Source organism: Pteropus vampyrus, unplaced genomic scaffold (genome assembly GCF_000151845.1).
Source record: "Pteropus vampyrus isolate Shadow unplaced genomic scaffold, Pvam_2.0 Scaffold33, whole genome shotgun sequence".
In the NCBI taxonomy this organism is placed as follows: Eukaryota; Metazoa; Chordata; class Mammalia; order Chiroptera; family Pteropodidae; genus Pteropus; species Pteropus vampyrus.
The window spans coordinates 3,400,700-3,416,417 of NW_011888814.1; the positions used below are offsets into that span (position 1 = coordinate 3,400,700).

General features: G+C 37.1%; 1 protein-coding gene across 6 annotated transcripts in view; it reads right to left on the reverse strand.

The window, feature by feature from the left end:
- AASS (aminoadipate-semialdehyde synthase) overlaps positions 1-15,718 on the reverse strand; it is a 53,075-nt gene that overhangs the window by 19,945 nt on the left and 17,412 nt on the right. For 5 of the 6 annotated variants that reach the window (XM_023528880.1, XM_011357162.2, XM_023528879.1 and 2 more), the window contains 11 exons: positions 14,663-14,730; positions 14,413-14,559; positions 13,418-13,496; positions 13,150-13,277; positions 11,598-11,746; positions 10,302-10,424; positions 9,804-9,915; positions 3,187-3,246; positions 2,953-3,020; positions 462-583; positions 148-274 (listed from right to left, as the gene is read on the reverse strand). In XM_023528880.1, the coding sequence (XP_023384648.1) occupies positions 148-274; positions 462-583; positions 2,953-3,020; positions 3,187-3,246; positions 9,804-9,915; positions 10,302-10,424; positions 11,598-11,746; positions 13,150-13,277; positions 13,418-13,496; positions 14,413-14,559; positions 14,663-14,730 (1,183 nt within the window). The remainder of the gene's footprint in view (positions 1-147; positions 275-461; positions 584-2,952; positions 3,021-3,186; positions 3,247-9,803; positions 9,916-10,301; positions 10,425-11,597; positions 11,747-13,149; positions 13,278-13,417; positions 13,497-14,412; positions 14,560-14,662; positions 14,731-15,718) is intronic. The other variant, XM_023528881.1, reaches the window with a different exon arrangement.

Sequence of the window (15,718 nt, forward strand, 5' to 3'; positions counted from 1 at the left end):
TTGGACTGTACACTTAGGATTTGTGCACCTTTCTCAACGCACAATTCAACTAAAAAGTTTACTTAGAGAACAGAAGACAAGAGAAAATAAGGAAAGAGAAATAGCAACAACAAAATATATGACAACCATTTCTTGCTAGATACTAACCTGATGACAAGATCTTGTGTTGCCACCAAGGAGACCAATTTCTCTTCTTGTTTACCAATGTCCATGATAACAGGACTAATGTTATATTTCTTGCCTAACTGTTCAATTTGATTCTTTATGTCAGAGCCTAGTCAAGAATTAAAAAGTCCAATTTTTAGATTTCCTTCCATTAGAGAGCAAAACACATTTTAAATCTCTAAAAAATAATTTTTCAAAGTTTAGAAACTAAATAGTCATTTAAAATTCAGAGTAAACATGCTATGAAATAAGTTTTTCCTCTTTTTAAAAAAAAAGAAAAATTAGGGCTTATTTACCTACTGTTATTTCTATGTTGTCATCTCTCGACAGATATTCCAGTACAGGCTCAGATACATAACCACTTCCAAGAACCAAGACCTTTTTCTTGGTAGTCATTGAAAGTGACTGAGCAAGTTCCCTATTTAAAAAAAGAAAGAAATGGTGAGGGACAAGGGAATCATTTAATCAAAGAAAAAAAAATGTAAATAACAAAATCTTGCTGTCCTTTGGTTACCAAACTAAAACTTAGGCTATGAAGCAATAATTTTTCCCACATTATTCATAATAAGAACCTCAATGGAAGTTTCCCATACTAACATTTTTTATGAATTATTTTAGCTTTTGTACAATAAACAGTAGACCTCGACATCGCTGGGGTGCTTGTCCATAGACTTTAAAAAATTCGACTGGTGAGGCTTAGATGCTGGACCATGGCTTGTCTTACTCACGGTTGAGTGACTTGTCTCACACACTGTCCTTTTGGGAACATTATTTAAAATTACGCTAGGGGCTTTACCTCAGAAACCTTATTTACTCCTCTGAATAATCTGAGGAGACAACAATCTGAGGAGGAAATTATTATTATTATCCATATTAGCTATGTTTGGTCATTTATCTTTTAGGTTCACTTGAGAACAGTTGAAATCATAACTTTGAAATCATAAATGCCATGTGTCAAATGTAGTAATCTAAGATGATTTACTAGGCAGGATTTTAATTCTTGAACTTAACAGTTTATTCTGTTAGCATTTGTACCTTCCTAACAGATAACTCTTTTTCTTTCCAACAAAATATGACCTTCAAGGCAGGGACTAAGCTTTACTTATCTTCATAAACCCATTAATGCTCAGTCTAATCTGTCTTATCTATAAAAGTTCTTTTGAATCAAATTCCCAGATAACAGTGTAAAACCCTGGAAATGGCCTGGTGCCAGGGACTTGAGCAGCAGGCTATGTTGGGATATTTTAGGCCAGGACATCTCTTAAACACCAATGATAAGTGAATTAAAATAAATATAAAATGTCGCTGTCCCTCTTCACCCCCAACACTCATACTACCAATGAGGCGAAGTCTCCTTTAACTTCCACCTCCAAGACATTTCGCCTCCTGAAAGAACCATTATTATTTGGTTATTGTATATCTTTTCGAATGACATTTTCTTTAATTTCTGTAATTATTATTTTGATGTCTAAATATAAAGTGCTCAAAATACATTTTTAAAGACTCACTCCTAGATTCTACTAGTGTCTGTCTCATCAGCACCCTCAGACAATCCAGGTTAATAAGCACTGTGCTAAATGATGAAGAGGACATAAGAATAAGGCAGGGTGCAAGATTCTACCAGGGAAGGAGGGCAGGCAGTCCTAGCAATTGGAGCCAAGTACACCTGCTGCTACATGAAATACGGTCTGTAAGAATGAAGACATCTTCGTGACTGGTCATGTTACACACGTCATTAGGATTAGTAATATAAGAGATCATCAGGTGACGAGAATCAAAAGATACAGGGAGCTATGAAAAACAAATGCATGTGACGCGTCCCTTATAAGAAACTCCCCTATGGGGTTATAGAGCTGGCTGCATTAAAAAAACAAACAAACGAACAAACAAATTATACGCTCTTGCTGTCTTATGCCAAAATATTTCATTGATGTGTAAAAAGTAACTACAAGTAAACTAACACATACAGAAAAAGCATAACGTAATATACTTGATCTTTATTTACTTCTTGTAGGTAGAACAGCTGAGAAAGAAGATAAGGCAGTTTGTTTGCTGGTTTGTCTGTTATTAATTTTCCCACTCTGGTCTCTCCTGAGAATTTAATGCATGGGTTATTTTGTTCAATATGAATAGATCATGTATAAACACAAATCGAGTGCAATCAGCTGAAGTGGACCAGAATATTCCAAGAAATGCTAATGTTTTCAAACTTGGAGTAAAAAAATCAATTAAGGAAACAAGGGCCTTAGCTGAGTACATTTCTATAACTATTCTCTTGGGCAGATTTACCAGGTTATTTTTTGGCACCTTCCTCCTAGGTGCCAAAATCCCCAGGGAAAATTGACCTCTGATCATTTTCTTTCTTCACGACTCGTAATTTCCAACCAAGAGCCCACTTTCCTAAACATTATACTAAACAAAAGAGTCCAAACCTTCAACAAAAATCCAGACTGAAAGCACCATGGAAAGGGTTAGTGAGCTCACTTTCATTTGAGAAAGTCACTGAGACATGGCAACATGCAAATGTCAGACAAAGACACCCCAAGGAAAGCACTTTTAGACTTTTGCTTGCTTATACATAAGTCTACATAAGATATTAGAAAGCCCAAAAAGAACAAGACTGCTCAGGAGAAAATAATTCACTCTGATTTCAGCCAGTCATTTAGTTAGGATGGCCTATATTTATAGACATTTCCAAAATTTACATCTTGTATAAAGCCAGTCTCATGAACTCACATTGAAACATTAAAGAAATACTTATAAGACCAAGATAAGAACAATGCTTACCTGCTCTCTCGGAGTTTCTGGATATATTTATACTTATCAGGCAATGTACCGTTGGATGTAATCACTGCCTAAATGTATACAAGACATTTCTTTAATATCCACATTTTAGTCCCACAAACTTGGGCTCATGACTGATAGAAAAAGATGGAGAGAGAGAAAGGGAAGGGAAAGAGGAGAGAGAGGTTGGTGATGAAAAAAAATACATTCATAGGAAAAAATAATTTCATAACTTACATCTCTCACCACAGGAGAAAAATTCTGACTTTCAAGAGGCTGTGTTGCATCCGATAATATCTGAAAGGAAATGAGATTGGTCATAGATAAATGACATTGTAAAGAAGGCTTCTTGGTGTTTGTATCCATGATAAAATATTAGTCAAAAGAAAAAAAATTAGAAAAGTTTTCTGAAGACCACTGAATGTAAATAATTGGTAATAGAAGTCTTGTACAAGCAGTAAATTCTGCCCCATGAGAACATGCTGCTTCAACACAAGCTCCAATTTTAAAACTAAAATTTGACTACAATTATCTGCTTGCTGAAAACATAACTTGCTGAAAACAAGTTATCCTTCCCCACCAGTTAAATATGTCATATTGAGCATGCTGGCAAATATCACCACAATCTTTATAGCCATAGTCTTCCGACTAAGGGCCCATTTCAAAGGTGCAAGATGTTCTATTAGAAGTAGACAATAGGCCTTCCAGACAGCAAGCCAATCTTACAATAGTGAATCTCCCTCAGGTGAGTACTAGTTCTGCATATAAAGGCACATCAGCATTTCAAAAGTGCCAGGGAAAGTGACTTGACCAAGTAGACCTTAAAGATGCATCTACACTCTTCCCATTATCTCTCAGAAGAACGAGCCAGATGGCCAACAACAAAAACCACATCTCTCCTATTAACATCTCAGCAACCTTCTAGTACTCCTATTTTTCTTTGAAGGTATCCAGCTCTTGACTACACTGCCAAGGGGTAAAATCATAAAATCATATATGTCATATAAATCAGTACTGTTGCTTCTGATGGTCAGGGCATTGGAGCCAATGAGATGATCATTCCACCCTTATCCATAGGCTAAGGTCTAGCACTCACTCAACTAAGAAAGAGTAAAGTGCACCCACCAGATGCTGGCAGGAGAGTATTTATTTACTGTATTAAAATAAATGTAAAACTACTCTCATGTATCTAAAACACAAGACACCTAAGGCTATCTATTTCTAGGATATAGACATTAAAAAAAAAGTTAAGATAAGCCATAGCATTCTTTCTTTGGGAAGCTCGTGGAACTAACACACCTGGGGGTCTCCACACTGTTTATTTCTCCCAGGCACCTTTGAAGTATTCTCTTCTCAAGCTGACTCCTCTACCTACCAACCCTGTCTACAGGCCAGAAGCCAAATGAGATTTGAATTTCATTCAGCATATAGTTAAACTTTGAACTCTCTCTGCTCTTTGTCTCTAATTCTACAGCTTTATTTACACCTTACTGGGACCATGGGAACCTTTCTTCCTTCCATTTATCTCCAGTCTAAAATACAAATCTGATTATTTCTCCTGTGCCTATTTAAAATAACTTGGTAGCTTTTCCTTGCCTTCAAGATAAAGTTTCTAGCTCCCTAGGTGACCCAGAAGACTTTCCACAGGCTGGTTCTGCCTCTCCAACCTCAACCCTCCATTTTGCCTCATACCCAACACTTCAGTCCTATTAACCACGTGGAGATGCTTATCTGCAACATGCTTTCACATGCCCCACATGCTGTTCCTCTACCTTGAACTCCCACTCTTTGTCCTCCAAGGTACAGCTGAAGATTTGCCTCCTCTGTGGAGTCTTTACCAAAATTTGCCCCCAAGCATGCCTTGAAGGTAGAAACTGCACTTGGCATCTTGCCATATGCCTGCTACATTATAAAATGGCAAATATTCAATTAATATATTAGTGGATACATACAATAATTATTTCAAGTTCAGTGGATTTTTCCCCCAAGAAAGCTAAATAATTGTCATGAGTTCACATAAAAACAAACATAAAAGACAACAAAAGCCTGCTCAATTACTACAGCAACAATCTCCTTTGCTAGAATTCAACCATTATAAGAACCCTGAAGCATATGGTATGCCTTGTCACTTTCACATATAACACCTTTGAGAGCTCATCATTCTTCCCTGTAATTTCAAGCTATTTACCCTGATGTTAAGACCTTTTGCCCAGCATACTTACCATTGCTACATCATACTTAACAACTCACAGAATCCCCAAATTAAATTAACTCCCACCTTTGCTCTCCTGTCTTCATCACAGTGTGCCTCCCACTCTCATGCAAATGAATGGATCCCATACATCTATCAAGAGCCAGCTCAAATGTCGCCTCTTTCTAATGGTTGTCACATTCTACCTTATGGCTGGAAGACACACTTGTCTCATCCCTTTCCAGGACCTCGTGCTTCTGTAGGTCAGAAGCTGTGTTTTAATTCTCTTCATTCACGTGTGTGCCTTGTTCTAACAGACAATAAATACCTATTGAATTCAACTAAAACAAAAATTCTATATTGGTTCAAAACAATAGTGTGTGCCCTGCAATGGTACAGAATACATAGGGACCCTAAGTCAAAAAGGAGAATCTGAGGGGAGATGTAGGGAAAGAGTGTATATACTTAAAATACAGTTTCCATACAGTTATCAGAAAAGTAGACAGACAATATACTTAATATTTTAGTTATAAGCAGGCATATATATATATATATATATATATATACACACACATATATATATCTCAAGACTACAAAATAGAGACAGTCATCCGTTTTCACAAAAGAATGAATGTCCTTAAAGAATGAATGCTGAGATAGATGCCCCAAAGGCAATTCCACCACACTGTCTGGAGAACTACAGTGATGTATAAATGAAAATGGTGTGACAATTTAGAGAAGTTGGTTTACTCGTCAGACATCTAAGCAATACCACTTGCCTCAGTGCTGACCAAAAATGTCCAAAACCTCACTGCCTGACATTCTTCACCTTGTCACAGTGCCTCAAAGCTTATCAACTATTGATTTACATAGGTATAAACACATCACCTTTTTTAATGTATATTTTCCATCAAGCAATGGTGATGGAAAATATACATTGCTCTTTTCTTATACAATGCATATTGTATATTCTAACCACTCATTCCATTGAATAAAACTTAGTAAAATATAAAAAAGCCTCAGTTTTTATGTTCAAAAGGCAGTAAAGACGTGCTGCGCTGTAATTCTGTAGAAGGAAGCCCAGAGAGATGTGTCCAACAGTTGGCACCACTTTTCTTAGGCGTAGCTGCCATGTGGATGCAGTGGATGCTGAGAAGTTGAGCAGAAAGCAGCAGAGACTGAGAAACTCAGAAGAGCTTCCGGCTGACTTTAAACAATAGGACAACAAAAACTGGAGTTTAAGTTCTGCTGAAGAGAATTCTATCCAGTAACAGATTTTCATTTGGTTTCCTGAAAAACTATATTCTAAAATAAATGGTAAATTGGAAAATTTCAGTTCTTCAAGGACTAAAGCCCAGCTTTGAATCGCTTCCACCCCAAACTGAATTGAGATGATTTTTTCCTAGCCTTTCTCCAGGAAATCTTCTCTGGAGAAAATTACCACAACATCCAAAATCTCAATTCATCTCTGAAATTTTACATATACAATATCCAGCAGTCAGTCAAAAATAAACAGGCACTAGAAGTGATAAGAATTGACTGAAAACCAAGAAAAGAGTAAAGCAAAGAATATGAACAGTCCCGAGGAATTTACTAGAATTATGAGAAGTTTAAACTCTGGTTAACATGTTGCAAAAATAAAAATTCCTCCCAAAAGGCAAAACTAATCCACAGTTAGAAGTCAAGACAATAGGTGCCTTGAAGAAGGAGAGTGGCATAGTACTGGGAGAGGCACAGGGTTTCTGGAATGCCAACATTATTCTATTTTTTACCTATGTTGTGTTCATGTTAGAGTCTTTGTGACAATTTATCAGGCTGTACACTTATGGATCACTTATCTGTGACACTTTAATATTTGATACTATTATATAATGTAAAAAATTATATTTTCTTCCTTAATGAAAATTTTATTTAAGAAATGCACTTATTCCTCATCAGTTGCATGGGCTAATCACATCTTACTGAGAATGTATTAAACTGGCTTGCTTTTCTCCTAACATTTATGTGAGATCAATAGTACAGAATGCATGGCAATTTTGATTAAGGACAAATAGGAATGAAAAACTGTGTTCAAAGGTCCAAAAGAAATAAACTTATAATTGAAATCTTGAAACATAATGATTTTTGAGTTGAAAATGGCTTGTAACAACTTCTTAGAGTGGTAAATGATGTCAGAGCAGCCGAAGAAAAAGACATTTTAAGAAATTAACAAATCTATACACAAGGCAAAACGTTATTCAACATTTTTCACAGCTCAGTCTAATAAGGTAAGAGTTGCATTGAAAGGCCTGATTTTAACATTCAAAAAGATGAATTAAAGCCAAGGGCTAACCAATAGCTCTTCTAGCTACTCCAAACCTCTGCTGGAGTCCGGTTGATTCAATCAAGGCATTACGACTGGGGAGTTATACTTTAGGTACAAGGGACTAAGCTCTAGCAGACCATTCCTCCGACTGATAAACGCTAAACAAAATACAAAGAAAAACTAACTACATGAGGGCTTCAGAGAACGAAGAATAGCAGGCAGCTTGGGGAAAAGCGTCAAAACTTAAAAGAAATAATTAGCACAGCAGGTGAGTTTCTCTTTCTTTCGGCATCACCCTGAGGATGGGCTGTATAGTGCGAAGAGAAAAAAGAATTGCAACAAGTTCTCTGACTTTCTGATTGAAGGAAACAGGAATGGAACCCAGGACAACCACAGCCTCCAGGGAAGGCCAAGAAAAAAAGCAGATTCGGAAAAAGTGAAGCCACATTTCTGTATAAACTCTGTTCTGAGTCTCTGTATGACCCCGGAACTGAATGCATGCAGGCCAGCTACCAACAGCCCAGAAAAATAAAAAGGAGCTGAACTTTTATGTGAGCTACCTCCCAACTCAGGTGAGACAGAATTTTCAGTTTGTCGAGCCAATTTAACTGCCTGCTAAATCCAAAAACAAACAAACAAAAAAAGCAACGCTTTTCAGAGAAATTTAACAATCCAGAATCTCCACAGCACAACTATTCACATCACCCAGGACACGATCCAAAATCATTCAATTTAAGAAAACTATAACCTGACCCATTTTCAAGGAAAAAGATAATCAATAAAGTTCAACACCAAGTTCACCTAGAATTTTTGAAATATGAGGCAGAGACTGTAAAGCAGCTTTTATAGCCATGTTCCATGTGATAAAGTATACTAAAAATAAATGAAAAGATAGGAAGTCTCAGCAGAGAAAGAGAAAAAAAAAAAAAGAGAGAGAACCAAATAAAAATTTTAGAACTAACAATACCTGAAATTGAAAACTTCACTGAACTGACTAAAGGAAGTTATTAAGTCTTCAGGTCAACGACGCCAGAGGGAAATGAATGAAAATCATTGAAAATGGTGAACATCTGAACAACTTATTATCACTTTTTTTATATATATATACATGCCTTTCAGCCTTTAGACATCTACAGTACAAAATGTTAGAATGACAGGGACCATTAAGATTATATACAACAATCGTCTTATGTTACAGGTGAAGCATCTAAAGCTCAGAAAGGAAGTGAGTGCCCTGCTCAGGCCGTAAAGCAAGTTGATGTCTGCAGTAAATCCTGGCATTTGTACTCTCCTCATGCTACTTTCCTTAAGCCCTCAGCACCAATTCCAGACACACTGCAGATCCAGCACTGAAGCAGCCACCCTTTACAGCCCTTAACTTTTTAATGCCTCAGTTTCCTAATCGGTAAAATGGGTTTAATTATGGTATCTACCTGATAGGGCTCTCATAAATATGTAAAAATTAAAATATATAAAGTAATTTAAATGCTGCCTGGCACATAGTAGATGCAGTGTAATATTATGCAACTATGATAATGCCTATTGCCCGAATTTTCTAAAGCCTATTACATTTCCCTGCTGACATAGTCCAGGAGGAAAAACAAAAAATCAAAACTGAATAGTATATGAAAGAAAAGAAGATCACGGACAGTTTCATTTATTCATGCCCCATAACTACTGTCCCATTTTAGTGAAAGAACACCTGAATGCGACTTTAAATGAAAAAGACAAGAGCCACTGAATCACACCTTTGGACTCATCGCCAGAGGCAGACAGCCATTAGCAATAGAAATAAATAATGCAGGTTGAGTATGATGACTTAAGATAAATACTGAATTAAAAAAGTTTAACTTTGGCAAAGAAAATGAAATTTAAATAATACAGTATTTCAGTAGTCAGTCACTAATCACAGTGAAAAATACATTTCCTCAGGAAAAGCTGTCACTTAACTAAGCATTAGTGACTAATACCTAATAAAATTTTCTGTATTTCTGACTTTTCAAATCTCTTAATCACAGTATAGTAAGAATGCCCCAATATGAATTGACCTAGAAAGCAGAAAAAACTGAAAACAAAGCCAATGTTATCTTACATGTCATGAATACTCTTACTAAAACATGCTTAATGAGAGGCAAACGCAATTGTAACTAAGCGTAAAGGCAGTTTTATAAGCATATTCCCCATTAGACAAGAAAACAGAATATGTAAAATACGAGTGTCAGTAAGTACTTGAGGAAAGGGCTGGCATTTCACTTTACAACAGATTTCTTAGATATTGAAGACCAGATCATTCATAAGATCACTCTGCAGTTCTATTTAAAGCCACAGAGTTGTTGCAGATGCTCTCGGTCTACTTACCATTTCTTCGACATAAGGATAAAGCATGTCACCAAAGTATTCTGTAGCTTCAATTGGAAGCTGTGCTGGCAAATTGTCAATGGAACACATCAGAATCCCAGAGCCTTCAACACTAGGAGAAGCAATATGCTTTATTTGGGAGTACAAAATGTTACTTGAAATTCCAGCTTTTCCAGATGTCTACTTCATTACATTTGATTCGTAATCATTTGTAATTTTGTACCAAAGTATATGAAAAATAAACAAGAGTCTTCAAATAAAACTTTTTCTTCTTCAGCAACCCACCTCCCATTTAAATATATTATATATGGATTTAAGTGTACATATTTGCCCGTGGGTTTTCTACTAAATTTTTAAATATGTTTTAGGATACCTCTGGAATTTTCATAGTCTTGGTAAAGATGTAAAATATTGAGTATTTTAAGACTAGTACATAAAGGTAAGTAAATGATGTATTTTTATGTGTTTCTTACCACCTAACAGCTTTAGCAAACTCACCTGTCATGAATAATATGTTGGTCTGCATCATACATGCAAAAGGGACGCTCTATTGTTGTACACTCGGTCATAAACTCGATAGACCCTCCTGTGTCAGCTGAAATGTCACATATTGCCACAAGTCTGAAAACAACATCAGCACTTAGATCAGAGCATGTAACTCTAAAGTCTCCAACAAGATGAAAAATGAATAAAAATGAAAGGTGCTTGGAACAATTTTCAAGGTAAATGCCTAGGCTGTCAGCTCCTTTTCCCACAGCTCGCTGTGTTCTTCTGGGGTGCACAGCATCTCCCTACCATGAGTTTCAGCCTTCACAAGGAAGGAGGGGGGAAGGGAGGAAAGGAAAAGAAAGAAAAGTAGAAAATCCCTTCTCTAGAGATATCACTGACAACAGCCTAAACTTAATCTACTTAGCCAACTCTCTCTGTATTCTGCTTAGTACTACATAACTTTAGATGTTATTACATAGAAATCACTAGAATTATGAATGAAAGTCTTAGCCCAGCATTTGAAATCCTTTGAGGTTGACCACAATCTCCCTGCCTAACCTTCAATTACCACTTGTCCATATAAACCCTATACTGGAGTTAGAGTGTCCCACTCGTTGTGTCAGCTGTGTTTTGGTCACTCCATATTTATCAAGCAGCAATCCTGTCCCTTGAAACTGTCATTCTCTTCACTCCTCCCTCTTAAGGCTCTGCTTTCCCACTTTCTTCTAAACTCTTGCGATATTAATTGCTCCTAGCATTCCCTTGGCATTGACTTGATGCCAGCTACATGCCTGAAGGCAGCAACCATACAGTTACTCTCCTCTATCTTTACTCAGCAGAAGGCTAGATAGACCAGGTGTTCCACAAATATTTATTGGTTAATTGGACATTTAATAATTTGAATACATGTGTCAGGAAATGTACTGGGTACTTGTAACCGAGATAAGTCGGGCCCCTCTCCGTAAGATGATAAGTGCAAGTAGGAGGGGGAAAATCATACACACTGAAAAATAAATAATCATGAACTTCAGAAAAAGAAACCGAGAAACAGACTAGAAAGAGATGGTAATGGGGAGAAAAGGACTTCACTGAGGAGGTTACTTCTGAGCTGCATGCGGAGTCACAGAAGTTAAGAGTTTCAAGAGGATGGGAAGGTTAACTGTCAAATGCTCTCAAGAGGTCAAGTAAGGTAAGGCAGACTAGTCATTAACAGTCAAGCCCTGTGATTTGTGGATCCCCTATGTGTGATACCCTAATAGTGGGCCCTGCTAAAAACTGCCGTCATTGCTGAAGTCAACTCCTTACTTGTGTGGCAATGCAGGGCAGCCTTCCACACCGACAACTGAAGACTTGACTGGAGCCAGGAGGCTTTGAGCATCTTGGCGGGTTAGTAGACGAGGGGTGTTTTGCTCCCAGTAGATTCCATTAATAAAACAAGTTGTATAGGGTGCAATCTGTAAAGCAAGTTCCAAGTTCAACAAACAAGGAAATAGTATATTTCAATGTAGTGTGCTGAAAGAGAGCTATCAGTAAAGTCCATGAGGAATAATTTAATGTTACTTCAAACTGATTTTGTTATTTGCCAGGTCAGTGGCCATCTTCTGGGTCAAAAACAATAAACGGCCACCCAGATTTCAGTGTAATATTCCCAATGATAAATATTTAAATATAAATGTATTAATATTTTTGCTCTTTAGTATATTGCATAGCCAAGAAAAAAATAAGGACAGAGAATCAGGTGACCTAGCACTCTATTTACAGCTCAGCCACCAGTAGAGTATGATCTAAATCAGGCTACCTCAACTTCTCTGGGATCTGTTTTCCTTACCTGCCATATGGGGATCATATGTACCCCATTCACCAAAGGAATGCTGTGAAGATTAAATCAGATAACATCTGTAAGCTCCATGGAAAATGTGCTGCATACATGCATACATGGTAACTAGGTCATTATAAGTTTTAATGCAGCCAATCACCAATACTTCTGTGATTGGAAAAAGAGAAGGGATGAAAATCTACTAGATTCAAATTTTTTCAGTTTGAGACTGGTTTCGTAATTTTTCTTTCTCAGGCATCTCAAGAATTCACAAGCTACAGGTAAGAATCCTTTTCTATAACATGCTTTACATGCTATAACACTAAGTTTCATGCTAGAATCTAAAAATGCTATGTTGTTCAAACATATTCAAAATTACTTAAAACATTCCTTCTCATCACAAATGCATGCATTTTTTGCTTTGTTTATTTTTTGTTGGTTTATTTTGAGGAGGACTGTTGAATGACCAAAAACTATAAAACACACAAACATATTGTTCTTATAAGATGAGGCTAGTGTGTCCCCATTAGAAGGATTTTAATTTTTTTGTACAGTGGGGATGGGTCTGTGCTTATATAGTTATATTATTTTGCCCTGGGCCCCTATAATCAATGGTATGCATTTTAAGACATCTGGCTGAGGGTATAATTGCAATTCGTGGCCATAGAAGTAATAAACCTATGTCGAGATCAAATCTCATAGACATTGTGCTTTGCCAACAGTAATAACTAGTCCAGGATAAATACAGAAAAGTCATCCACAGGAAATGTTTTAGAGCTATTAGGCACATGCTGACCTAAAGTAGAAACAGAGACAGTGAAGCAAAGAGCATAGCCACAGAAACCACCAAAACCACTCAGCAAAGGCCACTCCAAACATCAATAAAAGCCAACAGTTCCTAAGGCCAACTCATGATACCCAAGGGACTCACAACAAGTCAATATGAAAACCAATGTACACGTTTGGAATTTCTCTCCTTGAAAACAGCCTGGCTATTATGTATCATGAGCAACCAACTCAAAAGCCAAGTACGATACTCACATCGGTATTAAAACGAGTTATGTAGCGCTCAGGATATTTGTCATATTCTACGGGATCATATGTACCATCTGTTTTCCTGACAAGATGATGATGGCGACTTAACACTGTTCCATACACTTTTCTCAGGTCTTGCAGAGGAGAAAGAAATTAATAAAGTGGGTGACAAATGATAAAGATTTATGGCGATAAAATATTATAACACGGAAATTGCTTTAAAAAAAAAAAACAGCAAAAAACACCTATGGTCACACCCTCCTTCCCTTCTTACCACCAGTTTTAGAAACTTCTTTTAATTCATGTGGTTCCACATATTCACAGGGTAGTTCATTGAAGACTTCTTGGGCTCCCTGTAAATGACACATGAGTAAAAATCTAAAAATCAACAGGAAAAGAACCAACATGGATTCCTGCAATGATTCTAATCCATTTCCCCACAGTTATACAGCTCCACCTGTCCTGCCCTGCAACATGGAAGTACAGACGAGTTTCTTGCCCACAGCCTGCAACCAGTTTTTATTCTAGTCCGAACACCATGCATTAGAAGGGGCTTTATTTTTTTTACTTAAGTTACTCAGCATAGAAACAATAGTATTTAGAACTGAGAGTACAATAAAATATTTACTTTTTGCTCCATTACAGAAATTATTTCAAATGGGGAAACCATATTCCTCCAAAAGAAATCAGATGCCTACTTTATAGCATAATACAAATAGTGATGTCCTATTTGTAAAATATTTTCATTGAAGAGAGATCTACTTTATAATCACAAGCTTCTCTGGCAGGGGGAGAGGGGTTTCGTTACAAGTGCATTCTTAAAACCACCCCAGAAGGAAGAAAGTATGAATTCCAGTCTTGAATTAAGCTTCTTAACATCTGATTGGCAAAATTCCAAATTGTCTTGAAAAATTTACATCCCAGGGTAACTTCTCAACTTTTGGACATCTCAGCAATAGAGTTCAAACAGATCACCTGAAGAACAGATCTTTACATCATTAACAATGAGTTGTCCATCTAAAAATAATAATAATAATAATAAAAGACATTCAAAGCCTCTCACAGCTTGGAATCAACTAAAAGCAAGGAACATAAATTTGGACCATGACTGCTCTTTACGATGGGAAAAGTATATAAATAAGAAAAGTACCAAAAAGAGAATGCCCATTCATTGAAAAGCAGGGCTCTGAAATGCCCACAAAACGCCCACATCCTTTGGGTTATTTTCAGAGTTTCAGATCGCTTTACAGAGAGAAAGATGGGGTTTACCTTTGATACATTGCCAGTCCCTGTGAACACAAATGTTAAGGGCCCTATTGACTTGGGCATCAAACCCAGAGATATTTCATAGCCAGCATCACGGACAGCTTGCACAGCCTGACTGCTGTTCCTATAGTTATGAGCCATGCCAATGTGCTGAAAGCAAGCACACAATTCAAGTTAGTTTACCACCTGAGATATTTTTCTTTTCTTCAAGTGTGATATATATTTTCAAAAAAATAAACAATAAATATCTCACCATAAAAGGTGTATGATGTCCCAAAGCAAGGAGCCTTAAACCCATTCCATGTAAAATGTTGATCATCCCTGTTACAGAATCAGACCAATAGAAAGATCATTAGTTGGGAGGAGTTGAAGCTGATCTCTCTGCCCATCTCCAACCTACACGGTGCTCTGTAAAAGCACAGACCACAGCATCTCAGATATAGACCCAGTGGCCACCTTATCCCCTCAACTTTCTGCCATCAGAAGCACTAAGCCAGCTGCATCCCCATCTAACCCTTCGACTTTCAATCCTGCTAAAATGAAAGAAGGTGGCCCTCTTCTTCTCCAAGGGTAATCTCCACCTCTTCTCCAGGATCCCATCCCTCTCTGCCTCTCTAAGGAATGTACTACTGAATTATTCCTTTCACTATCCCTCTCTATAGGCTTATTTTTATCAACACTTAAACATGCTTCCATTCCTTCCATATCAAGAAAGAAAATGAACAAAAATAAAGTCACCATTGACCCTGTGACCCCCGTCAGCAATTTTAGTGACCTATAAAGCTCAGTGGACTCTTTTCAGATCTTGACTTACTTTTCAGAGGTATTAGGCAACGTAGAGCCTCTCTTCCCTCAGCATCCCTAACTTAAAATTTTCCATTCTACGTTTCTATAGAAACCTCTTCCCATGCCCATTCCTTTTATATTAGTGTCCTCTGTCCTTTCCTTATATATTAATCAGCCTCAGGATTCTGTCCTGTGCTCTATTCTCTCCAATCTCTACATTTTTTTCCTTAGCTAATCTCGTCCAGTCCTAAATTTCAACTACTCTCTGTATGCAGATGACCCTAAATCTGTATCGCTAGCACAGATATTTTATTTCAAGACCCTTATGGGTTTCCCAATTTGGATGTCCTTCACATAATGAAAACTCAGCATGCCTGGAGCAAAGACCTCAGCATCTACTCGCTCCTTTTTAGGAACAGAACTTCCCTCTTCAGATCCCTATCAAATTTTCTTTGCTTTTCTTCTGAAGTCAACTTTTAGAGGAATGATTTATGCGCAATAAAATGCATCAGTTTAAAGTGTA